Genomic DNA, 27,785 nt, shown 5'->3' with positions numbered 1-27,785 from the left:
CTCACGGGCCCAGCCGCTCCGCGGCATGTGGGATCTTCCAGGACCGGGGCACGAACCCGTGTCCCCTGCATCGGCAGGCGGACTCTCAACCACTGTGCCACCAGGGAAGCCCTCCACCCTTTTTTATTCTCAAGAGTTCCTCTTCTTGCTCTGCAATATGTCTGCATCTTTGGTATTTGGGTTCTCCAGAGGGCCCACCTCTTCTCCTTTAATATGTTTCTGTGTTTGTGTCTCCTAGGCTGGTTTCTACTTTCCCACATCACAATCTGTACAGTTTCCTCCAATTTACAGATCTTTCCTTCTCCTCCCTGGACTAAGCCTTCAGGTACTGGTGCATTCAGAAAATCACTCTATTATTGAAAAAATTCAGAATGCATTTTCTATCTCAATTGATTTTTACCCTTCTTGGGGTTTGTTGAATTTCTTGAATGTATGGGTTTGTGATTTTTATCAATTTTGGAAAATGTGCCGCCGTTATTCCTTCAAATATTCTTCTGCTCTCCCCACCCTCCTTTGGGATTTCAATTACACTGTCTTACACCATTTGATATTTTCTCATGGCTCACCAAGGGTTCCAGGTTTCTTCTTCTCTGTAGTATGGATACTTTCTGCTGCTATATTTTCAAGTCTATGATCTTTTCTTCTGCATTGTTTGAGCTGCTGTTAAGTCCATTTGGTAAATTTTTCATTTCAGATATTGTACTTTTCAGCTCTTTAAGTTCCATGAGGTTCTTTTTTATAGTTTACATTACACTCCTCATTATTTTCATGTTTTCCTTTAAATTACTGAGCACATTATAGCTCTTTTACAGTTTTTGTCACCCAATTGCATAACCTCAGTTTGATCTTTTTTAAGCTTTGTTAGGGAAGATCTAACCTTTACTTTAGGGCTAGTTTAGCCCTACTACATAGGCATGCTCCCTCTAGGGTCTCTTCTGAAAGCCACAAGAGTTCAACAAGGTCTCTCCATTCTGCTTGGTTGGAACTTGAGTGTTTCCCAGCTCAGCTCAGGAATTTGTTTAACTTTTAGCAATATAAGAGTTCTCTTTCTTGAGTCTCATAGAGTTATACCTTATGCAGCTTAGTATTCAGCTTAAGACTTAAGGGGACTCAACATTTCTTTCTCTGTATACCTCCCTCTTCTCTGGTACTCTGCCTCAAAAATTACCGCCACCTCAGCCCACCCAAACTCTGATCTTTTTGCCCTCATTTTAGCAAGACTGTTTTGTCTGCTCGGATCCCCCCTTCTTGTGATCTGGAAAGTGCCTCTAAGCAGAAAGCTAGGAATATTGTACATATCACTTCATTTGTTTCTCTTCTCCCAGGAATCACAACCCTGCGCTGTGTGTTGTATGATGAAAACAATTATTTCACGCATTTTTGCCCAAACTTCTTGTTTACTGTGACAGGGGAAATCCAGTTTCAGTTAATTTTCATGTCTGGAAGTGCAAGTTTCTTCATCATGATTTCTTTTTGCACTGCTAAAATTGCTCTTGCTTAAGTCAATAAAAATATTTTTCTGTACAAGTCAGACTGTCTTCTAACATTCCTCCCTGATGTCACTGACAGCCTATTACTTCCTTTCTCCCCAGGGATCTAAGGAATTGCATTTCCCTTGTTTTTGTTTTAGCAACTCATCTGTTCTAGTTTTTACTCTGCTGGTGCTACGTCAGTGTCACTTTTCCTGTGTGTGGGTGGACATCGTCTAGAGTGGTGCTTGAGGCTCTTTTTCTTCCATGGCGCTCCTTTTGGGGGATCCTTACTCTGGTGCATGAAGGGTGGCAGTCTGTCTGCTGGCTGGATCTAACGCATGTTGCAAAGGATTCTCTCCATGTCTGGATTTCCCCTTTCATAAGTGCCCAAGTATCAGCTCAATCTCACCATTTTCAAAATACAGAGACCCTACTTTGTTCACTCTGAAATTAAAAAATACATATGTATAAATATATTATTTACTATGTACATACTGTATAGAGAAAAATATAAACACCCACCAACCCAATATCCAGCAAAAAGAATGTATAGATAAAGCATTACAGATATAGGTATAAGCCTCACCGTACCCCTCCCAATTGTGTTCCCATTCCTATCCTCCTTCCAGGAAGTAAGTAGCTTCTGATTTTGATGTTTTTAATTCTCATGAATATAATGCTATTTATTATTTAGGAATATAGATAGACACATAGATACATAGATAGATATGGCATGAGTGTTTGTATATATAACTACATATATACTCTCTCTATACCCCTAAACAATAGCATTTTACATGTCTTTAAGCTCTACTCATTCATTCAGAGTTATAGCTTTTCTGAGCTGCAGTGTTTGGACACAGCAGAAAAAACAGACACTCAACAGAACTCTATTTACCAGGGGCTAAGAGGTCTCCCAGTAGAGTGGTTACCTTAAGGGACAAAGGAGCCAGTACAATTGCTTGACCCAATACATAGCTTTGGTCATCTCGGGGGAGGGGCAATTCTGGCTACAGCAAGGGTTTGCCATTTGGTTTTATTTCTTGAACTCGTGGCAGAATTCTGGGGAGAAAAAAGGGTTACAAGGAAGAACTAACAGTACAGCTACTACTGATGCTACCACCACCACAAGTACCGTCACCAGATCTGTCCCACATGCCTAGTATTAGTCAGGCACTGTGGTAAGTGTTTTTCAAAGAATTATCTCTAACTCCCCAAACATCCTCAAAGTAAGTTTTTTTGTCCTTGTTTTACAGATGAAGAAACTCAGGCTATAAAGACCTTAATCATCCTGAACACAGACAGACCCTCATCCCAAGCTTTAATAAGCATCTTCATTTGGAGAGTCCACGGACATGTTAGATTCAACATGGTCAAAATTTCTCTCTACCTGTAGCCTCCTTCCCCTTTATTCCCTGAGTTAATAGCTGGAGGAGTAATCCTCTTACATCCAGGTTTGATCAATCACTGCCTGCTCCTAAGTCTTCAATAGCTTCTCATCCTGCCATTCAAAGTACTCTACACTAGGCCCCCAACCTATGTTCCGGCTTTATCTCCTGTTACTCTATACTCCAGCCAGACTAAACTAGCTGCTGTTCTCAAATATGCCACACATTTCAGCAACTTTGCTTATGCTTCCCTTTACCAGAATGTTCTCCCCCTTTCCTCTACATATCTACCCATTGAAATTCTGTGCATTTTTCAAGGTCAGTTTTAAATGTCCTGCTCCTCCCTGTCATCTGTCCTTCACCTCCCCCCCAGGATGTTATTTTTCCTCCTTTAATTCTAATTGCATTTTGTCTGTACATCCCTTGTCGTGACTGATTTCTGTGCCTTGGACTTTTCTTCCCCATGAAAGCATAAACTCCAAAGAAGCAAAAGCTATGTCTCCCTCATCTTTGTTTCCCTAGCACCTCCTGGCCCATAGAAGGAAACAGTGCTGTAAATCATTGAATTGATAGAGTTCTTTCTCTCTGAAGACCAGTACTCAAAGAATTCATGTTGAAATATGGAGTCTAACATGTGCAAGGACTGGAATTGCATCCTCACAAGGTTATGGTCATTCTCCAGTCCTATCCCATATCCTTGACCCTCAGTAAGCTGAAATACAATCACTAATTCAGTGTGAGGGAGTGGGACTGAGCTCCTTACAGCAAGAAGAGGTCTTAGCCAGTCAAGAGGCTGGAGAAGCTGGAAACCTTACACAGGCTTTGCTTCAAGCTGGAAATAGATCCTCAGTTGGTAGATAGATTTCTTCCTCTGTAAAGGTATCATAAAGAGATTTAGTCATAGTTTTGTGATTAGGATGGTGGTTAGGAATTAAGGACAGTGTGTGTGTGTGTGTGTGTGTGTGTGTGTGTGTGTGTGTGTGTGTGTGTGTGTGTCTGTGTGTCTGTGTGTCTGTGTGTGTGAGAGATGGTGTGTCCAGAGGAGTCACTGAGCTGTATTTGTGAATAGCAAGGGCTGCCTCATTCCTGATCCCTGACCCTCTGCCACAGCAGGTACAAGTGGCTGGGCCCTGCTTCTCTCCTGTGCAGTCCTACTGTGCGTTTGGCACTGGAGACCGCCGAGACACATGACAGGCTACACATCTTTTGCCCATTTGTTTCTGTCATGATTTTTTTCTCCTTAAAGAGGAAAAAAGAGGCTTGTGTTGTTTGTGTAATTTCCTTCTTTGCTCTGGCCTACTCCAGGCTGTCAGCCCAGTCCAGTCTTCATCTTTCCCCAAATTAATATACAACATGTCATCACCTCTTTTTAAAAATAAAGATCCAGCTCTCCACCTCAATGACCTTAAAGAACTATTAACTCGACATGTCTAACTTCAGAGTCATCTTTGCTTCCCCTTTCCTTCCTTCCTCTGACATTCCTTTCGTCTCCCTCCCACAGAAGAAAACTGGCTTAGCTTTTGAACCTTTTGGTTAAAGGCCCCCAGTTCATGTGGTCAGCCAGTTCAAAACCTTGGCACCCTTTGTAATTCTTCCCTTTGACTTGCCACCCCCCCATTCATCAAATCTCTCTGGTGTTTCCTTTGTAATGTCTTTCATATCTATTCCCAGGGCCATTTTTAGTTTAAGCCAGTGATCATCAAGTAATGGGGGATGGAGATGGGGGCGTGGGGGTCTGGATTGTCACTTGGGAAATTTTTCAAAATACCGTATAGCTTAGAAAAGCTCCACAGGTGCTGACACACACTGCTCAGCACCACTCAATCAAGTTCTTCTCCTGGACACCTGTCCTCACCTCCAGCTAATCTTGCTGGCTTCCACTTTCCCCACCCAGTACTCTTAAAACACTGCTTTCCACGTGACATCTTCCATTGGCGTCTCCCCACTGACCTCAGCATAAAGTCCAAACTTACAGACACTCCATAATCTGATACCATCTTCTTTGTCTGCTGCTACCTCAAAGTTTTCATACCAAACTCCATTCAGCTTCCTGACGTATCCCCTTCTCTCAGGGCTCTGTACCTTAAACATCTCCTTCCTGCTTCTTGGAATAAATTCCCCTTTCTGAGTTTTCCCTAACTCCTTTTTTAAAATTTGTTTATTTATTTTTGGCTGCATTGGGTCTTTGTTGCTGCATAGGGGTTTTCTCTAGTTGCGGCAAGCGGGGGCTACTCTTCACTGCGGTGCGTGGGCTTCTCATTGCGGTGGCTTCTCTTGTTGTGGAGCACAGGCTCTAGGCGCACGGGCTTCAGTAGTTGTGGCACGCAGGCTCAGTAGTTGTGGCTTGCGGGTTCTAGAGCGCAGGCTCAGTAGTTGTGGTGCACAGGCTTAGTTGCTCCGTAGCATGTGGGATCTTCCCGGATCAGGGCTTGAACCCATGTCCCCTGCATTGGCAGGGGGCTTCTTAACCACTGCACCACCGGGGAAGTCCTGACTAACTCCTTATGTTCTTCAATTCTCAAATCTAGAACCTCTTCCTCCAGAAAGGCTATCTTGCTCCCCACCCCATAGATTCTGCTTTCTTCCTCTGTGCTTACCTTTGACACAGCACTTATTATACTGTCTATGGTGGTTTGTGGGTTTTTTGTTTTTATGTTTTCATTTTACTTTCCTTTCCAGACTCTCTGTGGGAAAAACCTGTTGTTTTTTTTTTTCTATCCCCAGAACCTAGAGCAGAAAATAGCCTATAATAAGCATTGAATGTTTGTTGAATGACTGAATGAATGCACCTTTTCCAACTGTCTCTTCCACTACCCCTCCAGAAATCACCTTCTCCAGGAAAGACATCTAACATCCCCTGTACATGCCTGTACTTCCCCACCCATGTGCCTTCACACCCTTCCTTCACTGACTGGTGGGCGGCAATATCAAGTAGTGGGGGAGGAGGAGGAGGGCATAATAAGCTGGACACTTTGTGCTGGAGAGATGTGTAGTAAGTAGCTGGATGGTGCTCTCCCCTAACACGTCTACTTTTCTTTACTTAGTTAATTATTCCCAATCCTCTGGATCCAGCTAAAATCCCATGTCTTCCACCTCAGCACGAGCATCACCTGTGAACTCCCTTGGACTTTGTTGTCTTGCCTCTCAACAAATACTGTCCTGAATGAGAAGTTATCTTTCCCTGGGCTTACGCCTCATCTCTTCCCCTAGAGCTCGTGCTCCCTTAGGGTCAAGACCACAACGTTTAGCCGTGGGCCGTGTTCATAACAGGCCTCATAAATTGGTGATGGTGCTTGTTTGGTCCATAGCAGGACCAACCCTCCTGGTTTGCCCATACATGTGTGCAATAATACCATGTTTCCTCTGGTGCATATTCCCTGCTTTGTTTCCATAGTTGAATTTTAATTGATGTGAGCTCTCCCCACTGATGGTGAGCTCCATGCAGGCAGCCTTGTGTCACTCATGGCTATTCGTCAATCACCTGGAATGAACCAGGCATGTTATAGGAGATTAATGAATATTTTTTTGAGTGAATGAATAGGAAACACTGGGCACCATTGTATCTCTTGATAATCTCATTTTCCTTCTAGGTAACAGGACTTCAGAGCTCTACATATACAACAATTTTAAAGTGCTGGGCATCTTATGACAGTGACAGTCCAATCCATTCAATTTCATTTTTGGTAAATGTCTTTGTACAGGGTGAATAAAGAGAGCTTGAATTTTCATTGATTTTTACAAGAGAAGAATAGAAGACCCCAGAGATGCTAGAATACAAAAAATTGCTCCTGGACATGACAGAAGTCACTGGGACCAAACTCCCAGGGGAATAGAGAAGAGTGTCACACAGATGAGAGGGACTTTAATAGAGAATCTTGTTTGATGTCTTTTTGCCAGATTCTTTATATGAATAATGCTTAGTACACAGTAGGTGTTAAATTTATGGTGATGATTATATATACACACCCAGAGACACACACAGTTTTTTAAAAAAAAAAACTGTATCCTCTGGTATAGAAGTCAAAGCTTAGGATCTGAAAACACTGGAGAATTTCCAGTTCAATAATTCCTGAAAATCCCATAGTACTACTAGTATTGCTTCTTCAAAGCATAAACACCTCCTGATATTGAAGATACAAGGTCAATTTCTTAGATTTTCAAATTGATTATTTTCTGCAAGTTTGAGCCAAAATAACAAGCCAATAAGAGAGAACATATTGCTGGCACGCAGCCGCTAGGTATTTTAAGACAGGGACTGCTTCAAAGCTTCCTACATGCTTCCTCCAGGCAGATGAAAGAGGAAGACCACTTATAGGTTTATATAAAATCTGCATATGAGTGGAACATTAAGGAGCCATACAGTATTTTTGTAATTGCTGCTCCTCAATATATACCCAGAGAGCAGTCCTGTGTTGAATTTAATCTTTGCTTTTTCTTTGCCCATTCACCTCCAGGTCAAATTCTGACAAGGTGTGGCAAAATATATTCTTCTGTTGCAATGGAATATTTTTTTTTTTTTTTTTTTGGCCGCGCGTCTTGCAGGATCTCAGTTCCCCAACCAGGAATTGAACTCGAGCCATGGCAGACCACCAGGGAATTCCCTGGAAATCCTTTTAGTGATGAAGAAATGTGGGAAATTAGTTTCTTGAATGGCCAGTATTCTTTTCTGTTGTTGTTCTTATCCATATGAACACTTCATTTTGTTTCAAGGCTCACTTCAAGCATTACTTTTTCTGTTAAATTTTCTCTGACTCTCTCTTCACAACCAAATTTGCTCTTCTTTCCACTATGTTTACACAACACCGTAGGGAACATTTAGGGTATAGTCTTTGATTTGTTATGCTGTCCGTCCTCACTAAATTGTAAGGTCCATGCTTTATTTATCTCTTCATCCCTAGTGTCTGGCATATTGCCTGGCACATAGAAGGCACTTGAAAAATACTTGCAGCGTTGAATTAAAGAGTGGAGAGTTCGCCAGTATCAGTCTTTTAAATCCCACTCTGCCAGGACAAGAGGATACAGCATGAGCTGAGCCCCTTCCAACTATATCCTGGTTCCTCATCTAGTATACAGGTAGGATTGGGCACACCAGGGGTTATTGAACATTTATGATTGCAGCCCACTTAAGATGGGGCAAAAGATCTCACAGCTGTGGAAAAAGGATTCAGAGATAATCATAAAGTATAAGTGTACCAGCATGTTTTGGGAGGATTAATAATACCTCTGCTGTACCAATAGCTCACATTCAATCCTTCTGCAAGTCCTATGTAATCCTCCTCTAAAAAACGTCTCCAATCTAACCATCTCTACCGCCACTGACCTAGTCTAAGTTCTTGATTGACCAAGACAATAGCCTGTATAGTAGCCAGCAACAAACTGATTTAATAATGACAAGCTTAACTGAAAGCAATTTATAATTAAAAGCAAAAATGGCAACAATTGAAAACCATGACTACAGATCTTGTGCTGTTAACAAAGGACCCTTCCTGAAAATTGCAGGAATTCCAATCATCTCAGTGTGTACTTGTGCTTGAACAGTGGCCAGAAAGACAACACAGAAGTAGAGTCCCTGAAAAAAATCTAGAAAAGCGCTGAGTTTAGTTTATGAACCAAGTGCCGATAAGCTTTGACAACTTGCATAGTAAGTTATTTGTCAGAAGATCTCATTGTACATAGAAACAAGTTTCCTGTAAGATATGATAAAAAAAAAAAGGACTTTCCAATTTGGATCAGTTTGAAGGAGGACCTTCTTGGTCTACCTGGGGTCAGGTACCAACTTGACCTGATTAGCATCTAAGGTCCCTTCAACTTTCATATTTTGTTGATGCATAGCATGTATATATAAATATCTGTTACATGATGAATTAATGAATGAAATAATGAATGAATGAATAGGTATGAATAAACCTGTAAGAACTCTGGAAGGTTCATTGATGGATGGAGCAGTGGTTTTCAAACTTCTTCAGGTGATGAAATAACTATAAATCATGTAGCTTTTGGTGGAACATCTAAAAATGTGAATTTATTAAATCTTAAGAGAGTAAACCTATTCTATCTCTGGAAGCACGTATAAGAATCTGATAGCATTGGTTCCCTCCCAGGAGGGGACGTGGATTTGGGGAGACAGAAATGGGAGTGAGACTTTTCCTGTTACCCTTTCATTCTTTCTGAATTTTACATAATTTGAATGTATTTAAATAAAAAGGAGTGACATATAAAAATTAAAATTTTTATGATAAATCAGATACTATCTTGATTTAGATTCCAGTATAGTAAAGCAATAGAAAAGAATCAAACTTTTAAGAAAGATGTAAGAAAGAAATTTTATTTTATTTTATTTTTGTAAATTTGGAAAAGACCACTACTATTTGATTCTGCAGATAAAACACATTTGTTTGGTGCTCTGTTGGAGCACAGTTTGGGTACTATGGCTCTTAAGGAAAGAGAACGTTGACAGCCAAAACTTTGCTTGGACATGCTTTAGAGAATTTCACAGTGATTTGAAAAGAATACTCTCCCTGATGCACTCTTTAAAAAAAATATTTCTTCTATTATTCTTGAAATTTAAAGCATAAATAATATGCTCAGCCATCAGAGGTGCTGGAATTTTTTTTCCCCCTCGGATGCACTCTTTAAACCATTAAAAGACTGTGATTTTGCTTTGTGAATATTGTTGTCTCACGAATTACGTATTTTTCCCAGCAAGCTAGGTATTGTGAATAAAAGAATGAGATCACTAAGCATACTTATGCTTATGGACTAAGGAATTCAAGTCATGTGGGGATAAAGTAAACCAAAGAATTTGCAGTGATGAAGCCTTGACCTCTGAATCACGTATGGGTCTTCACATATGGGAAAAGGCAGGAGTTATGCAGCATGGAATCATCCTTGACACTCTTCCTGTGTCAGAGTTACATACAGATCAGCACTGAGATTGCAATTTTCTGTTAGATGATTATTAGTGAACAAATCTTTATTTAGGACCCAGATACCTTATTTACTTAAGATAGTACATGGAAAATAAATGTTCAATAAATACATATGTCTATAAAATTATCATGTGCAAAATATTCACTTTCCCAAGTGCTTTGTTTTATGTATCACATTTAAAACTCATGTCAACGTTGTAAAGAAGGCTGGTTACTTATTTTTTTCTGATAAACAAATGTGGAAACTAAGATTCTGAGAGGGTGAGTGACTTGACAGGCCCAAACTATTGATAATTAATAAAGTCAGTCCTTTTGATTCTTTGGCTATTGTATTTTCCATCTCCCCCAAAATGTTTGGTGACTTCAACATGGAATGCCATCCTTCTCTCTTCTTAGGTTTTGACTCACTCTTTATTTAAAATTTTTCTCAAAATTCTTCTCCAAGAGGCTGTTTCAGAAAGCCCTGACAGTTTTGCTGGTTCCAAGCCTCCCAGTAATTTGTTTCTAGTATCTATTTTCTATCTATTCTATTTGGTCTCTATTTTCCATTATTTATTATCTATCATATTCCAGTATGAATTTTAGCTTTATTGGTGTGCTTTCTGCTATTTATTTCCCCTTCTTATCCTATGTAAATGCTCTTTATTATAAATAGTACTACCCTTGACTTTTAGACATTTATAATCTATTCTAAATAAAATCCAGGTGACTAGATAATAGTAGTTTCAAACTTTTGTGTGCATAAGAATGACCTAGGGAGCTTATTAAAAGTAGATTTCTCTTTGTTTTCCCCATAGGTTCTGATTCTGTGTGTCTGGGGTCAGATCCAGGAATCTGCATTTTAAATAAGCACCTCAGAGGATTTTGATGCAGGTGTTCCAATGATCATGCTTTCAGGAACCTTGTTCTTGAGAACTAAAAATTAGACTGTTACATACTGCATATCTATCCTTTGTTCAGTAAAAGATACAGAGGTATAAAATAACTGAGTTCTTGTTCTCTTAGTGTTTACAGACTTCCAGGGGAGAAAGAGCAGAGTGCCTGCCATCTCTGACATTATTTGATGACAGACCCTGTGAGTGTTATTGATAATAAATGCTATAGGAATGTAAAGAAGAAAGGCATCATTTTTGGCCAGATTTTCATGAATGGCTTCATAAAAGATAGGTGTTGAGCTAGGGTTAGAAAAAACAGTTAGGTTTCAACAAGATGGGGAAAAAAGTGGATTATTTCAAGATGTTGGAGCTGAGGGTCAAGGAAGCACTATAATTTTAGGGTATCAGTATGTAGAATGATGTGTCTAAATTGAAAAAAAGAGTTTGTGCAGGGACATGGCACAATTTATGCCTGGAAAGACAGCCACGAGTTAGATTGAGAAGAGCCTGGAATTGGGACTTTATTCTGTAGGTACTGGATGGTTCTTCACACGTGTCAATAAGATAAATGTGGCTTTTAAAAAGACTGAGCTGGCAATGAGTTTGAAAGCCCTGAACTATATTTGGTGGTTGGTTGTGCAAATTGTAAGGAAGGCTTGGTTTGAACGTTTGTGAAGGTAGATTCAACACGATCTGGAACTTGATTTGATGAGGAAGGTGTCAAAGACGCTGCTGAGGTTTGAACCTCCTTGACTAGGAGGCTTGTGTAAGATTTCACCACTCAGTGAATCTAAGGAAGGAAATTTTTTTTTTTTTTTTTTTTTTTGCAGTACGCGGGCCTCTCACTGTTGTCGCCTCTCCCGTTGCGGAGCACAGGCTCCGGACGCGCAGGCTCAGCGGCCATGGCTCACGGGCCCAGCCGCTCCGCGGCATGTGGGATCCTCCCGGACCGGGGCACGAACCCGTGTCCCCTGCATCGGCAGGCGGACTCTCAACCACTGCGCCACCAGGGAAGCCCGGAAATATTTTAAAGTAGTGTTTGGTTTTAGATCTGGAATCCAACTTCCTACCCAAAGTTGGCATCTTCGGTACATATGCATCAGATAGTTTTGCTTAAATATATGGCAACTATTTTAATTTTGTCGAAAGGAAAAGGTCTGGGGCTTGTGGGAGAGAAATGGAGATTGGGGTCCGTCAAGCCGCAGAGAAGACAGACTGTTCAGCTCACTTATTTTTATTAAGCATCATTATACAGAAAGCGCCACACACACAAAAAACTAAGATGACCAGCAGTCCCTGTCCTTAAAAAGTTTAAAATCTGGATGGAATCTACAGGAGATCCCAGTAAGAGTAAATGGCAAGCCCTCAAATACACAAACCACAGATCAGCCAATTTGTACTCTTCCTGTTGGAGCAGCTGAAGGCCTCCGGCTGAAGAAGAGTGAAAATTAGTAGGATACTAAATTGGGAATGAGAAATCACTTCCTGCAGGGTGTGGATCTGGGAAACTCTTTTCAGTAGTGGACGCCAGACTGCCCAAACTCGCGCTAGAACAGCACTCAGGAACTGCAGTGCTAGAGCCACCAGAAAGCTATAAGCTGATCCCGTAACTTCCAAGTGCGCGGTTTAGGGCAGGCGAGGCTCCAAGGCCCGCCCACAGACGCCAGCACTTCGCTCTGATTGGACAAGTTCATTTCCTCGCCTTCCTCCGCGGGACTACTTCAGCCATCAATCACACTGCTTGTTCCACCCCTATCAGGCCTTTGCTCCACCCCTTTTCTGTGACGTAACACCTGGCGCTCTTTCGCGCCGCAGCCCTGACGCTCTCCACCAGTCGCTTCAGTTCCTCATTGGCCAGTGGAGAGGGGAAGGAAGGATGGGCGCATTCTATTTTGTTCTCTAAACTCCCTCCTCTAGTTTCCTGGTCTTCTCATAGGCTGTCAGGAGCGCAATTATAGCCTGGAGCTGTCGCGCAGGCGTGCAAAGCTGCTCGCTGGTGGAGGGGTACCTCTCCGCAATCCTTAGAGAATTAGTTACACTGTTGTGACGTGAAAGTGGCACTCCGCTTGTCATCCTCACTAACGATTGGCTGTGGCCGAGGTCCGTCATACAACCACGCCCCATTCCTCTGCCTAACCTCCCAGTTTGATAGCCCTTGCAGGAGGCCAAGCTTCACCCCGTTGCTGCCGCTTAGCCCTGCGATTGGCTGAGGGAACTGGCATGCTTTCCCACCCCCTACTCCTTCCCGGGTCTCCGAGAGGCTGGCGGGACCCCGCGGAAGTTGTCAGTCAATGTCCTCCCTCCCCATCCCCGCGCGGTCCCTCCCCCTGGCCGCGCGCCTAGCGCGCGCGCGCACACGCCCTCACACTCCCCCCTTGCCTCTACCCAGCACCTTCTCAAGTTGTAGCGGTCGCCCGCCAGGGGTTCTCTGTGGGCCGCGGAAGGGCGCGTGGGGGAGGGGGTTCGGACTGCTCGGCGCTTCGAGGAGCGAGTGTGTGTGCGTGCCCAGGGCCGGGGCAGCGGTTCACCGTCCCGGGAGATGAGGGGTCGGCGCTGACAGGGAAGAGCGGACACCGCGGCGGTGGCGACAGTGGCTCGGAGGGGACCCGCGATGGCAGCGCCTCGGGAGGAGGCTCCAGGCAGGGCGGGCTGCGCTAGCTGCGGCCACTGAGGTGCTGGCGGGCCGGCCGGCTAGCGACCCGGGCTGCAGCGACGAGAGGCGCGTTCGACGTCCGCACCCCAGCGTCCTCGCCTCAGTTGTCTAAACTTCGGGCTCCCGTCCACCCGCCCTCCGAACTCGGAGTCAACAACTTCTTCACCCCCCCTCTACTCCCGCCCTCGCCTCCGTCAGCCCCGGGAGCTCGCCGCGCGTCGGGACCAAGAACCTCCGGCACTGAGATGTGGCCGTGAGGCGTCGGTGGGCGGCGAGGAGAAGCTCGGCGGCGCCCAGGAGCGGGAGGGCAGTGCGGCCGGGGGGACGGGGCGGAGGGGCGCGAGCTCTCGGCGCCTCTCCCCCGCCTCCTCCTCCTGCCGCTGCCCGTTCCGTGCAAGCAGCAGCTGGAGCTGCCAAGCGCCAGGGCCGTGGTGATGTCGTCGTCGTCGCCGCCGCCGGCGGGGACTGCCAGCGCCGCCATCTCGGCCTCGGAGAAAGTGGACGGCTTCACCCGGAAATCGGTGCGCAAGGCGCAGAGGCAGAAGCGCTCGCAGGGCTCGTCGCAGTTCCGCAGCCAGAGCAGCCAGCCGGAGCTGCACCCCTTGCCCCAGCTCAAAGGTAACCTCCGAGGGCGCAGCCCGGGGAGGAACGCGGGGTCTCGCCTCCGCGCCGCCAGTCATTTCTTCATTTCTTTCTGGGGGTTCCTTCTGCCCAGCTGGGGCTTGGTCCTCCCACCCCCTTTGATTCAAACAGGTTTGCTGTTAAGAGCCTTGCTTCTTTTCTCACTTCTGGGTTCACCTCAACTCTTCCGGTCTTGGAGGAGGTCAGCCCCCCTCCCCACCTGCGCGCTCTTTTACCTGCCCTTGCGACTGGAGCTCTCCTCTTGCGGCCCGAGGGGTAGAGTTCTTCACTCTTCTTCCCCGAGCCTTGCCCTTCCCCATCTTGCTTTAACAACCTGTCTTACGTTCCGACCTTCCCTTTCTGTGACCTGCCTCCTCTTTTCGGCCACTCTTAGCCAATCCTTTACTTTTCCAATTATAAAGCGCCTGTACGCACTCTCTCCCTAACTTTCCTTCCCATTGATGGTTCCTAAGAGTCTTACAGACCAGGAATCCTAATGCAAACACCGGTTAAGAGTTACCTGGCCTTTAGATTTATTTATAAAGAAAATGCCTAAAAAATCTGACCAGTGTAGTGTCTTACTTACTGGGTCATTAGATTTAAATGGTACCTTTAGCCCAAAGAATAGAAAGACTTAAAATACTTTCTCGTCTGAGAACATACACACGGTAAACTTGGAGAGGTGTTAAGGAGTAGATAGTGTTGCTTTGCAATGGAATGGGAACTTAGTTCGCCAAGCAGTGATTCCAGGGACTTTGTAGGTTTGTACTGTAATTCAGATTGGTATCCGTGTCAATGCCTTGCAGGAGAACTTGGCACTCCTTTTGGCTCACTCTTTTTTCCCACTAGGTTTAGAGGATTAAAAAAAGAAAGGAAGAAAGAAAGAAATTGGTTCCTGGTGTTCTAGTTTATTCTTCGTGGATTACTACCTTTTAATTTTATAATTTTAATGTCTTTGCTTTTTATGAGATAGGCATCATCGTGGAACAAGACGATAATGGTCCTAAACATTCGAAATTTTTTTCGACAAAAGAAACCTGATAGAAATCTAGATCATCTGTTTTGCAAGGCCAGGAAATGAAAAGTTCATACTGAAATAGATAAATGTTCAGCAGGTTTTTTTTATCAGTTTGAAAAAGCTCCAGCATCCCCTTTAAGGCCAGTCTGGTTCTGATTTGTCTTTGGGCCTATGAATCCAGCCTTAGTTTGGCTAAGAGTCTAAAGAAAACCCCAGATCAAATCACAGTTGACCTGCAATAGCTCTGGAACCCCATTCAGATCCTACACTGCCGTGCCTCTTGTGGTGCTTCTAAATTAAAGACATCCCACAGCCAGAATCAAACTGACTTTTGAAAGAAGGTTTTATTTAAGATGTGTAGCCTGTGGTAGTGCATTTATCATTTGCTATTTAGCATACAAAAATTGTGAAAATTTATATAGCATAGTCAACAGTAGACCACAATGGTAGGCATTGCCAAGACTAATTCTTGAGTGATGTCATAGCTATAAAAGAATATCATCTTACCTATTAGGACATTGAACTACTATTCATGAATTTAAAATTTTAAACTTAACTAAAACATTATAGATATTTTTACCTTTTTATTTTTTTCATTAAATTGGCAAATTATTTTTGCAGTTTGAAGGTTTGGTGCTAGTGTTTTTCTTTCATGTTTCTTTAATTTGCTTTTTAGTAAGATGTTCCTTATATTGTCTTTTTTAATATAATATTTACTTATAGTTAATAAAAATAATTGAATATTAAACATGGTTGCTTCAAGCCAGGAGATGCAACTTTAATATGTTTTGTTTTTAAAAGCCTAGCAAAAATATGCAGAGTCAGTATTCATCCAGGTTTCATGGTGTATAGTTCAACAAGTTGAAGGTGCCATTGAATGTTTTATTTATAGTATTTTGCTCACTAGTAGAGAAAAAAACAAAATTAGAACTTTAGTTTTACTCTATATGTTTTGCATGAAAATATAGTATTCTTTATAAGGAAAGTTACGTATTCAGGATAAATTTATGTAAATTTAATTGAGGAATAAGATTCTTACTTAGATTACCCACTAGGAAAAACTAGTTTTACTCCAGATGCCAAAATGCTTGAAAAGTGTTTTTTTAAAAATTCAGTTGCTTCACTTGGTACTTTGGCAGTGTCTTTGATACCACAATGTTGAGTGCTTTTTCTGTCAGTAGTAGTTTTTTCCATTTGTGGCCTTAACAAAAACCAGTGGAAAGCCCTGTAATACATGTATGAAAGAGAATTTTTCTTCCTGCTCTGAAATATAATCTTGCTGTGGAGTGATTCAATGTCTGTGGCCATCCAAAATCTTTTTAAGTGTTTATGCCAACCTGCTTATGTTACACTTTGTCCACATGAATCTAAACTGGAAAGGTGCCAGCTATTTTCCTTAAAGCATGCTATGGGTAAAGAGTAACAAAATAATCCCACTTTTTAATCTATAAGAAGTTTATTCGTGTGAAATAATTTAGTAAGTGGGTTGCAGGATTTTAATGGTGAAAATGTTCAAAGAAAATTCTGTTTTATTACAGAAAGTATTTAAAAAACAAGCCTTGTTAAAAGGATGTTTTAAAAATGAGAAACTGTTATGTGGGTCATCAAACTTAACTGCCTTATATTTTATAGCTTAAAAAAATTTTTTTCCATAATACTTGAAATTTCTTATGTTAATTCTGTAAGTTCCTCTGAGAACTAGGTATTAGAAAATAAAGGTAGGAACATTCTGTCAATCATTTTTTTCTGTATTTAAATTTACATTAGTATAGTACTTAATTTTTTTACCTTAAACTTTTCCTCTGGTAACCAACAGTTAGGAGACTTAAAAAAAAAATCAGTTAATTGGAAGCTTTTCAGTCTGTTTAACCTTTTTTGTGTAAGTCTCTAGAAGGATTGGTTTGGTAAAATAGTAGATGCCGTACAGTTATGTAACATTTAGCATTTACAAATTATTTTACACTTTTCTTTATATTTTTAAATTATAAAAACAGTATTGCTCATAATAAGTGAAATAGTCCGAAGTTGTGTAACATCTAATCCCCGATATCCCTTGCTTTTTCACACCTAAGGTAATATTGTGACAATCCATAGCTCAATGTATTTTTACAAAAATTATATTTCATTGTGTTATCCCAGCAACTCTGTGCAAGACCAATATTATTCCCAGATGAGAAAGCTGAGGCTTAAACAGCTTAGTTTCAGGCCTGTGATTACTTATCTGGATGGTGTTGCACCTGACACCGGTACCCAGGTTAAATGATTTCAGTATTTTTGCTGTTATCCTGCTTTATGAAATTTGAGCAGTAAGATAGAGTTGGGTCGGGCTTCCCTGGTGGTGCAGTGGTTGAGCGTCCGCCTGCCGATGCAGGGGACACAGGTTCGTGCCCCGATCCGGGAAGATCCCACATGCCGCGGAGCGGTTAGGCCCGTGAGCCATGGCCACTGAGCCTGCGAGTCCGAAGGCTGTGCTCCGCAACGGGAGAGGCCACAACAGTGAGAGGCCTACGTACCGCAAAAAAAAAAAAAAAAAAAGATAATAAGAGTTGGGTCATTGGGGTCAGCCCTGGGTCAAAGGTAAAATTTTAATCTTTCTGAGTTGCTTTCCTTATCTGTAAAATGGGGATAATACCTTCTGTCTCCCCAGGATTTGGGGGATTAAGTGAAATAATGTTAATTAGTGCCTAAAAATAGGCAAAGAATGTTAGTTCCCATTCTCTTTGATATTTGAAAATCCAGATCAAAGATATTTTCTAAATGAAGGATTCACATAAATAGTAAACTTTGCTAGTGTACTTAATGTATAATTTGTTTATAATCAGTTTTCATATATGATTTATGTGAAATGAGGTGAAGCTGTAACAGCATAAGTGTGGATGTGGAAATAGGGTAGAGTGACTATTTAAAATATTGAAAGTTGTAGTTAGAAGTTTTTTATCAAGCAGAGAAATTGAATTAACCAGTAGAATTGTATAGACGTGCATTTCTTATGGGAGACAGCCAGTAAATGGCAAAGAACAGAATGAAACTGGCTTTGAGATTGAAGTCCCCTTCAGATGAGGTAAAGAACTTACCAAGTTTCCTCAGTTTCTTGGTTGGTATATTCTTAGAAGCTGGGTCCTACTGGAGGTACTGAGTCCAGTAACAGTGGTACTCATTTGAAGTGCTTTGCTTACCTACAGGGAAAAAAAAATTTTTGTTTTTCTTGATGTATGTGGTCTTTTAGGGTATCTGGAACAAGAACAATGACACGATTTGAAATTTCATAACTAACTTAACTTTTTTGTGCTGGTGAGGGACACTACTGACTCAACTTTTAAGGTTTATAGATTTCTTTCAACATTAATTTCATTCCATCTAAACCCAAAACCCATTTTAGTAATTGGAGTGGCAATAAAGGAGAGTTGAAATTCATCTGAATATGTTAAAAATGTTTGTTTACAAAGGGATATAACATTTTACCTATTTTAGGACTGTCTTCTGGAAGTAATATTATATTTCTTCTGGTAGACTTACTTTTAAATTTTTAAAAACTTTTTAAGGATACACTTCTGGAGAAATTAATATAGTGTCTGTTGCTGGCCTTCACATGAAGGAAAAACTTTCATTTAAGTCTAATTTAACATCTTCAGGATTCCTATTTAGGGTCAAATTTCTTTTTCCCCCAATGTTATTACCTTCTCTGATTCTTAATTGAATTTTGGACCCTTTTATGAAGTGCCTGTAGAGTGAGAATCCAGTAAAATGTATTTAAGTAAAATAGTGTGATCACTGGGATAGAGTACCATCCTGAAAACAGTACACTTAAACTGTCTTCCTGTATTATTGATGAGTCACAGTTGCTTTGGGCTACTTGTTTAACCCCTTTGACCTTCAGTTTAATCATTTTTACTTGTAAGAATAATATTTTCCCCTGATAAAATCACAAAAATGAATTAGTCTTTAATGAGGTATTGCTTCTCTTTGGATGACAAAGACAGGTTTATCAACAACAATCATACATTTGGGAAATAATAGATTTTTGTGTGTTTTTAAAATTTTAACCTTTTAAGTTGTAAAAAGCTGGGGATATAAACTAGCTTATTTTTATTTTATGTGTTTAGCAGTGTTCTCAACCCTGGCTGTGCACTTAGAGAGTTTTAAAAAACATCAGTGCCTGGGTCCTACCCTCAAGTGATTCTAAATAAATTGGTCTAAGGTAGGATGCAGGCATTTGTATTTTTGAAAGCTGCCAGGATGATTCTGATATGCAGCCACGGTTGAGAATCACTGGTTTGGCATTATCTGTCTATTGATTTAATTCATTAATTGAGACTTTGTCCTTTTCTCTGGATAGTCGCGCCTCATTACCCAGCCTGTTAACATTTCCTGCCCTCACTTCACCTCGTGCTATTTACTTTTCACTCTCTTAACTTTGCTGCCCCCTATGGCTAATCAGCTACATTCCTGAAGGGGGATAATCGTGCTCTTGGATTCTGGAGTTTTAGGTGTGATGAGTTGACTCTATTGGATTTTGCTGTAGTTATCGTAATTAAAACTCAGCTATTATCCTTTAATACAAGGTGGTCAAGTTTTTGGTTTTGTTTTTGTTTTTTCTCTCTGTGATTTTCGGAGCTGTGGCTGAGCTGTCAAATAAAAGTGAGAACATATGATAGCAGTTTGCCTAGTTTTAATCCAATCATTCAGGGTAGCATGATAACCCCAACCAATTTGGAATGTAAAGCTGATATTTGCTATATGTTCACAGCATTGTTCTGCGTCTTGAAGATTTAGAACTAATATTACTAGTGTATATGTTGACTATTAGGTGTTGAACAGATGAGATATTGTTGATCATAACTGGTTTTGGTCATGCCTTATATTTATTTAGCATCAAGTAATGTTTTTCTTGTGGTTGCTTTGGCAGCACATATACTAAAACTGAAACTATTGAAGATTAGCATGATTCCTGCACAAGGATGACACAGATTTGTGAAGTATTCCAGATTTTTGCAGAATAAACAGGGCATTTTAGAAAGAAAAAAAAAATGTTTCTCGTCAGAGTGTTTTTACATCTATCATCTTAATCTTGACCACAGTTTTTTACTGAAGGTAGGGCAACAAGGACCTGGGGCCACCTATATTCCATAACTCTCTTTTGTCTTTGGCCTTTCTGCTAAACAGTTTGAATGATACCTGTATTTGTTGATATGTTGTGCTGAGTCAGTGTCAGTTATGTAGTGATGTTCTCCCTCCAGAATGAGATGGTAAAATTTTTGTGAAAGCAGAAGTCATTCTGTTTTCATATCCTATTATAGTACCAAATACAGTGTTCTGTGCATAACAAGTATGGTCATGTAGGCGGAGTCACTGTTTTGATTAAGAAATTACCTGTTGGCCCTCCCTCTACACACATCCCTTGTTATTGATTATGCTTCCTTCAGTGGTGTTCTGTGCTATCTACCAGCAGATTGGTTCTCTTCTGTTTTGTGTTTTGTTTTAATATATTTGTGCCTAAATCTGATTCAAAGTTATGAATTTTGGGTTTTTAATACCATGATAATAAATAGTAAATGTAGGTTTGAAACAAAGGATTGTTTGCTGCTGTATTTGTGCTTTGCCAGTGACTAGTTTAAGTGACGTGTAACATTATTGATAGATTTGTTTCTAGGAAAGGTATTGTGTAAGGTCTGTGTGGAAAAGTAATACTGGGTTGACTTCCAGATGTGGACAACTGTATATAAATATCGGGTAAACTTAAATAACTAGTTTCCAGTAATTTCTAAATTTGAGGTTCAATCTTTATTTATAAGGATGTCCTTGAAGGAGATGAAAGGAACAGATTTTAAATATATAATTACTTTCAGTGCATTATTATGTAATAGGGAACCTAAATGCTTTACTTAAAGAGTTTTACATGACAGGCTAGGTTTATGTGAAATAAGCTCTGCTTGTCTGGACAGGATATTCACTAATGAGCAGTTTCAAACCACTTTTTATATATATCTTTTTGAACTTTTCCTTGAAGGAATTTGTTTATGTGGGTTTTTCGTGTAATGGTGAATTTTAGAAATCCTGCAATTTTGATCAGATTTCTTAAAGAAATCTATTAGGATTATTTTTTGTAGTTTGCCAAATATGATAGGTTCACATTATAAAATTCAGAGAACCTATTTCTAACTTGGATGCTGAAGGCAAGGGATTTCTTGGGAACTCACTCCTCCTACTGGAATGGTGATGCTACTTGCATTTACTGTAACATTATTGTGATGTTACATCTAGTTGAGCCTTCCAGTGCTGAACGGGACCTCAGAAGTCATTCTGGTTTAGCTTTCATTGGCAGTGAGTTTCACTCTTGTTCTAAATAAATAGCTATCTTGTCATTTCATCAGAAAAGCTTTCTTTAAGGTAGGGAGAAGACGTACAGGGTTTTTAAGCTCTTAGATACTCTCTCAGATTTTGCGTAGCTAGTGAGGAAACTGCATAAACGATAGTTAAAAAGATGTTAGGTGTATGAAACTAGAATTTTTTAATGACTGGGCTTAACTTGTAGTACAGGATAATAAAATATTAAATATAGCTTCAAAAATGATACATTTTCTCTTTTTAATTGGATTTGCCTTTGATTCACACTCATTGATAACGGATATTGTAGAATTATAGCTGTTTCCAGAAGATGATGATTATTTGAACTCATAGTTAATCCTGTGCCTCTATATTGAAAAAGTCAAAAGGATGAGACAGTTTTTGTCATAAGCTCTGAATTTTGATTTAGCAAAACTGGGTGTTTTTTTAAGACATAATTTTCCAAACAGACTTTTCTAAAGATAAACATCTGTTGAAGTCATAAGTAAAATAAAATATAATTTCTGTAGGAATATATATTTGCTTTTTTAAAAATTTGTACTACCGTTCTTCTTATAATTAGCCAGAAGAAAAAGATTTTGTTTGCCTGCTGTGAAACTAGGTACAGACTTTGCTTTCAAAATCTAGTAAAGAAATATTTTCCTCTTTGATGTTCATAGTGCTTAAATTTTAGGTGAACCATTGTAGAGATTAAAACTTAGTAAAGCGAATAAAATGATGAATGCTTTTTCTTTGGAAATTAAATGTCTTTAGGGGCTTAGAGTCTGGTGGGGTAAATATAGACATGTAAGCCGGTGGTTTCAGTTAGAGACAAGTGGTGTGATAAGAGTAAGCAGTGAAAGCCTAGGGGAGTGTGTGAGGGACCCAACTCAGTTTTGGTATGTGAGGAGAGAGATCAGGGAAAGCTTCCTGGAGAAGGTGACAGGTAAGCTGAGACCTGAAAGGCCAGAGATGTTAGACCAAGACACATGGGTTCTAAGAGGTCCACCTAAAGGACAGTATGGGCAACCCCAGAGGTAGGTGAGCATAGCATATGTTGGGAACTGCCAGCAATATATGTGGCCGTGATAAAGAATATTATAATAGGGAACTGGCTAGAGAAGAGACTGGAGCAACAATTAGTGTGTAGGTAACAGCCTTGATGCCGTGTCCTGCACTTATTCCTGACAGTTGTGTGAAGAGTGTATTGGGAGATGAGAGTGAAGAATACTAGTTAATGCTGGCACAGTAATCCAGGCAAGAGATGATGGTGGCCTTATTTAAGTGGGGATAGGTGGTATCACAGGGGGACTTGGTGAGAGGGAAAAATCAATGATGATACATTTCTAACTTGTGCAACTAGGTGTATGGTAGCAATTTACTGAAAGGGAAAAAGAGTGGAAGATCTGATGTGGGAGAAGATAATGGTTCTACGTGTGGGACAGGTTGAAGTGCCTGTGGAAATAGAAGTGAAGAGTCTAGTAGGAAATTAGATATTTGGGTCTGGAGCTAAGTAGAAAAATCTGTGCTAAAAATGAGAATTTAGGAGCTTTAGATTAAAGGTGGCATTTGAAGAGATGCAACTGCTTACTGAAAATGCATATAGAATGAGAAGAGGGCAAGGAATACCATCATTTAGATGATGATCAAGGAATAAGGAGCAACAGCTTGAGTGGAAGACAGGAGAGAGTAGAGACAAGGCAGTCAAGGGAAGAAAATAAGTTTTTAATTGGGAGTGGGGTGGGGCTAGTAACAGTGAGAAGAGCTGCTAACAAGTCAAATAAGAATGGAAATGTTTCCATGGGTTTGGTAGTCTTCAGGCAACATTTGTGACTCTAGAGGGGTTTCAGAGGATTGATAGACTTGAAACCAGACTTCTCTAAGGAGAAGTGAGGAGTGAATGGAAATTGGGAAAGCCAAGTCAGTAAGCATGGACATCTCTTTCAGGAAGCTTGACAATTAAAAAAAAAAAAAAGAGTATCACTAGCTGCTGGGTGGAGAATGGATTGTAGCAGAACAAGATTTTTAGAAGGAGGATCAGTTAGTAGGTTGTTTTAATAGGCTAGATGAGGCATGATATGGCTGGGGCTAGGGTGGTAGCAGTAAAGACGGAGAGAAAGAGATGTATGTATTCACAATATAACTAAGCTAGGACTTGTTGATGAATTGTTTGGCGGAGATGGACAGGCAAAGGTAGGAGCCAAAAATGTTTCCCAGGTGTTTGAGCTTGGACAGCTGCGTTGCATAGGTCTACCACCACTGAGAAGGAATACATTAAAAAAAGAACGAGATAAAGAGGGAAAATCTAGAGTTATATTTTAGAGATTTTAAGTTTGAGATATCTTTTGGAAACCTAGGTATAAACATCACATAGACTTTTGGATGTGTGAATCACAGAGTGCCCATTGGTAATTTCTGTGATTTCTCAACATTCATTAAAAGATTTTCAACGTTGTTTATTAGAAAATTTTCATAGTTTGGGATGCTGGCCACTTGGTCTTTTGGGCAAAATGGGATTATATATTCCCCGTTCAGTGGAATGTCTGTGTATAAGACATTGTGCAATGGCAAGATGTCCTTGATATATGTGTGAGGTAGATTACAAAATTTGTTGGGACAGGTTCATGAGTAGGGTTAGTTACTTAATTGGCTGTTTTCTGCCTTTAGACTATAAGTTAAGTGCTTCAGGACCTGAGATCCATATCTTCCTTCCCAGAATTTAGGCAGTCAGTACTTGGTTTAATATTTATTGAATGAAATATTGAAGCAAATGCTATTAAATTGATTTAAAGAAAAACACCGCTTTGTGTCATGCAGTAATTCACAAATTTATAATGATTTATAATTGAGTAATAGTTTACATACAGCCCCAAATTTAGCATTTTGTTGATGAAGAAACCAAAACAGGTAGGTTATATTCTTGCGCAAGTCATTTATAGCTTCATCTTCTCAATTGATTTGTCCTCTGTAATATGAAACCAAGATACGTATTGTCTGCACTAAAGCAAAATTAGCATGTTATTTTCTAACAGTGCAAAGGAGAAATATTTGTAGTTGAGAGCCTTACAAGAGAGATAATGATTTCTTTTAGGTCCTGGGAAGGTAGGCCAGTACTGAAAGTAGGTTTTTCTAAGACCCTGTAAAGCAAAGGATCTTTATTTTTTAAATTCTTCCGGTATTAAAATGCTTCGTTGATCTTTGCAGGTCTCCCTTTTAGCACAGTTCTTCCCTTTTCAAAATAATGTAAAGTTTTTCTGAAGAAGAAATTGGAGAACTGTTGTTTTATGAATGAGTACTGAGAAACAAGATGAAATGAACTTTTAATCACTCAGCACATTTGTGTCAGAGACAGATTTATAATTTGGAGTCTCTACTCACTTAAAGTTATAATGATATGTAATTAGCAGCTTTGAGGAATTATGGAATTATTATGGAATATCAAGACTGATTAGATTCTACTTATTTTTGCTTCTCTGTTCTCCTATACACAAGCTATGTACACACAGTTTTTGAAAACTTTTTTTTTTAAACTATGACCACATTAACATAGCACTGTCTTTCTGATCATTATTTCCCAATTTAAGGGAGGAAAATAAATTGGGGCAAGATAACTGAGACTTGGATATAAAAGTCATTTGGGTCAATTCATCTATCACTTTACTGATTTAATTCTCCTGAAAACTGAGAAAAACTGAAATTAGACAATATGTCATCTCTCTAAGTAGTTTTCTACATACATTTGTGACTAAATTTGAATCCAAAGTGGAAATAAAGTAGCAAATGTAACAATGAAATGCTTTTAAGGTGCATTTAATTTTCAGTCGTATTTCCTTCATAGGAAATTTCTATCATTCATGTAGGAGAGGTAAAAATAACCCAGGTTTTACTTAGCTACCAGATACCCAGGCACTGATTTTGGTATTTCATATATTTTGATAATTCTGTTTTTAATTTGAACCACCTGTATAACCTTACACATAATCATATTTTGAGAACTTCTTTTTTTTTTAAAAAAAAGATCTAGAAAAGTAGCTTCTGTGGAATAGGAATGACTATTTTAGGATACAGTACTTGCTCTGAGTCATGAGTGAGTCTCAGTTTTCATGGTTTTCTAAAATAAAGTCATTTAAAGACTATGCAGTGAGAAATGTCATATTCTTAACTACCCTATTTCTTGTATAATGACTTTATTATTTTTGTAAAAACTTACAGACTCACTCTTAAAAACAAGTCAATAGAAAGTAAAAATTCCCAGGCAGAGGAAACTTCTAAAATTTTGAACATCTTCCTATATTTTCCCATTAGTGAGATCATATAATGTATGTTGTTCTATGACCCATTACTTTCACTTTAATAGAATACTATAAATAGCATGTTTCTGAAAGAAAAAAATTAAAATCTATTTAGAATTATTTCTGATTAAACTTTTTATTTTTGGAAATACTGAATCAAATCATTTTTAAACCTTGATTATGAAGATTCCTTATGTTAAAAGGAGAGGAAATAACTTCTAAGAGTACTGGTGTTTAATTTTAGGGAGATTATACATGGATCTCCTAGAAAATCTGATTAAAGGAATCCATCATCTTCTCAGAAAATATCATATACAATATTTTGTATATAATTTCAGGGTCCTTGGATTTGCAGCACCACCGCCATGCTGAAGCCCGTCTCTGGTCAGATGGAGGAGGGAAGTGGGTGGGGTGTTTTGTGGCCCTTAGGCCCTGCTCTAGAGACTTGAACCACCTTGTTAAAGTAGGTAATCCTTTTCCTAACACAGTAGCAGGTGTTTCTTAGGAGTTGCAGGTAGAGTTAGCTGCAAGATGGAACCTCATCACAGCTATGGAAACCATCTGTAAAGATCTGTTTTAACAGTTCTTGTTTCCCAAGGGTCCCAAATGAAACAAAGATGCTTCTAAAAACCTTTATTTAATGAATAGATTTTATATGCAAATTGAATTAAACAGATGACATAATATTCCATTTATTCTTCTAGGAGACTGGTTTTCAGTATTCTGCTTCTCAAGGTTCTACATTCCAAGAAATCCATATAACATGCCCCACTAGCTCATCTTCATTTCTTGTTCTTATCTTCTTTAAAGTGGTTTTGATAACAAAAGGTAACATAATTTTTTGAAATAAAAATTGGACAGTATATTTTAACCCTTTTGTAGTGTAGTAGTTGTGAATGTATTTGCATTTGAATGGTAATTGAGTAAAGCATGTAAATATTTATGCTCTTTAAAGTTTCAGATAGTATTCTAGGGGTTTTCTTAAAATGGTATGTTTGTATATTAGAATGCATTATCAAACTGGTAGGGTTCATGTATTCAAATTCCTAAGATGTGATATCTACAATTTTTCCCACCATTTTCAATTTTAATGAAATCATAGACCCTTACCTAAGTCATATTTAGTTACATTGCTGTGAATCATTTGTTAATAAACATTTCCATTGTTACCTTATAAAAGCTTGATCCTCTAAAGTTTCAAATAAAAGCTGATTTTAGACTCTTAGTTATTAATGTTCTAGGGGTATTGCCAAAAAAAGCTGCATGTCCTATATTCTGTGCCAGTTTCTTAAATTAGAATCTTGGATTGCATCCTCAGCATGTCACTGTAGTGGTATTACTGGGTTGCTATGATACGGTGCTTGTTCTGTAATTTGTAGCACGAATCTTGTATGAGAGCCTACTTTAGATTTCAAATATGTGAGCAACAGTAATTGGGAATACGTTATCTTTTTTCTTTAAGGAAAATTATACCTATAAAACTGTTATTTCTGTTACAAATTATGATACCTAGTACTTCAAACTATTCTTAGATGTAAAATAGAGGATTAACAATGAACAACTTGAAATAATTTGGTTATCACTAAGAAGTTTAGTTTATCACATTGACTTTTATGAAAATGGACAAGAAATGGAAGGCTTTATGATAATGAATATTTTAAAATTTTAGTGTTCTTGATATTTGAGGTCTTGAGAGAAACGAATATAGACTAGATTTTCTGGTAAGATTCATTTGAGACAGTACCAGCAAAACTATATTACGAGGGAAAACTCCAAATTATCTTACTGTACTGAATTTAATATTTTTTTATTCAATGAACTGTTCTTAAAACCAATACTACATAGCCATGTTAATAAACTATTATTATCTCTTTTAAAAAAAATTTTATTGAAGTATAGTTGATTTACAATGTTGTGTTAATTTCCGCTGTACAGCACAGTGATTCAGTTATACATATATATATTCTTTTTCATATTCTTTTCCATTATGGTTTTTTTTAACATCTTTATTGGAGTATAATTGCTTTACACTGGTGTGTTAGTTTCTGCTTTATAACAAAGTGAATCAGTTATACATATACATATGTCCCCATATCTCTTCCCTCTTGCATCTCCATCCCTCCCACTCTCCCTATCCCACCCCTCTAGGTGGTCACAAAGCACCAAGCTGATCTCCCTGTGCTATGCGGCTGCTTCCCACTAGCTAGCTAGCT

At 39.4% G+C, this 27,785-nt stretch overlaps 1 protein-coding gene and 1 pseudogene across 1 annotated transcript in view; both read left to right on the top strand.

Moving 5' to 3' along the window:
- Window positions 1-13,035: 13,035 nt before the first annotated feature.
- Window positions 13,036-27,785, top strand: part of PPP2R5A (protein phosphatase 2 regulatory subunit B'alpha) — a 95,353-nt gene continuing 80,603 nt past the window's right edge. Inside the window, exon 1 of the mRNA XM_024133744.2 lies at window positions 13,036-13,935. Within this exon, the coding sequence (XP_023989512.1) occupies window positions 13,752-13,935 (184 nt within the window). The 5' untranslated portion in view covers window positions 13,036-13,751. The remainder of the gene's footprint in view (window positions 13,936-27,785) is intronic.
- Window positions 19,851-19,947, top strand: LOC112067594 (uncharacterized; annotated as a pseudogene).

Source organism: Physeter macrocephalus, chromosome 4 (genome assembly GCF_002837175.3).
Source record: "Physeter macrocephalus isolate SW-GA chromosome 4, ASM283717v5, whole genome shotgun sequence".
NCBI lineage: Eukaryota > Metazoa > Chordata > Mammalia > Artiodactyla > Physeteridae > Physeter > Physeter macrocephalus.
The sequence above is the reverse complement of the archived record's forward strand: the minus strand, read 5'-3'. Positions and strand labels throughout refer to the sequence as shown.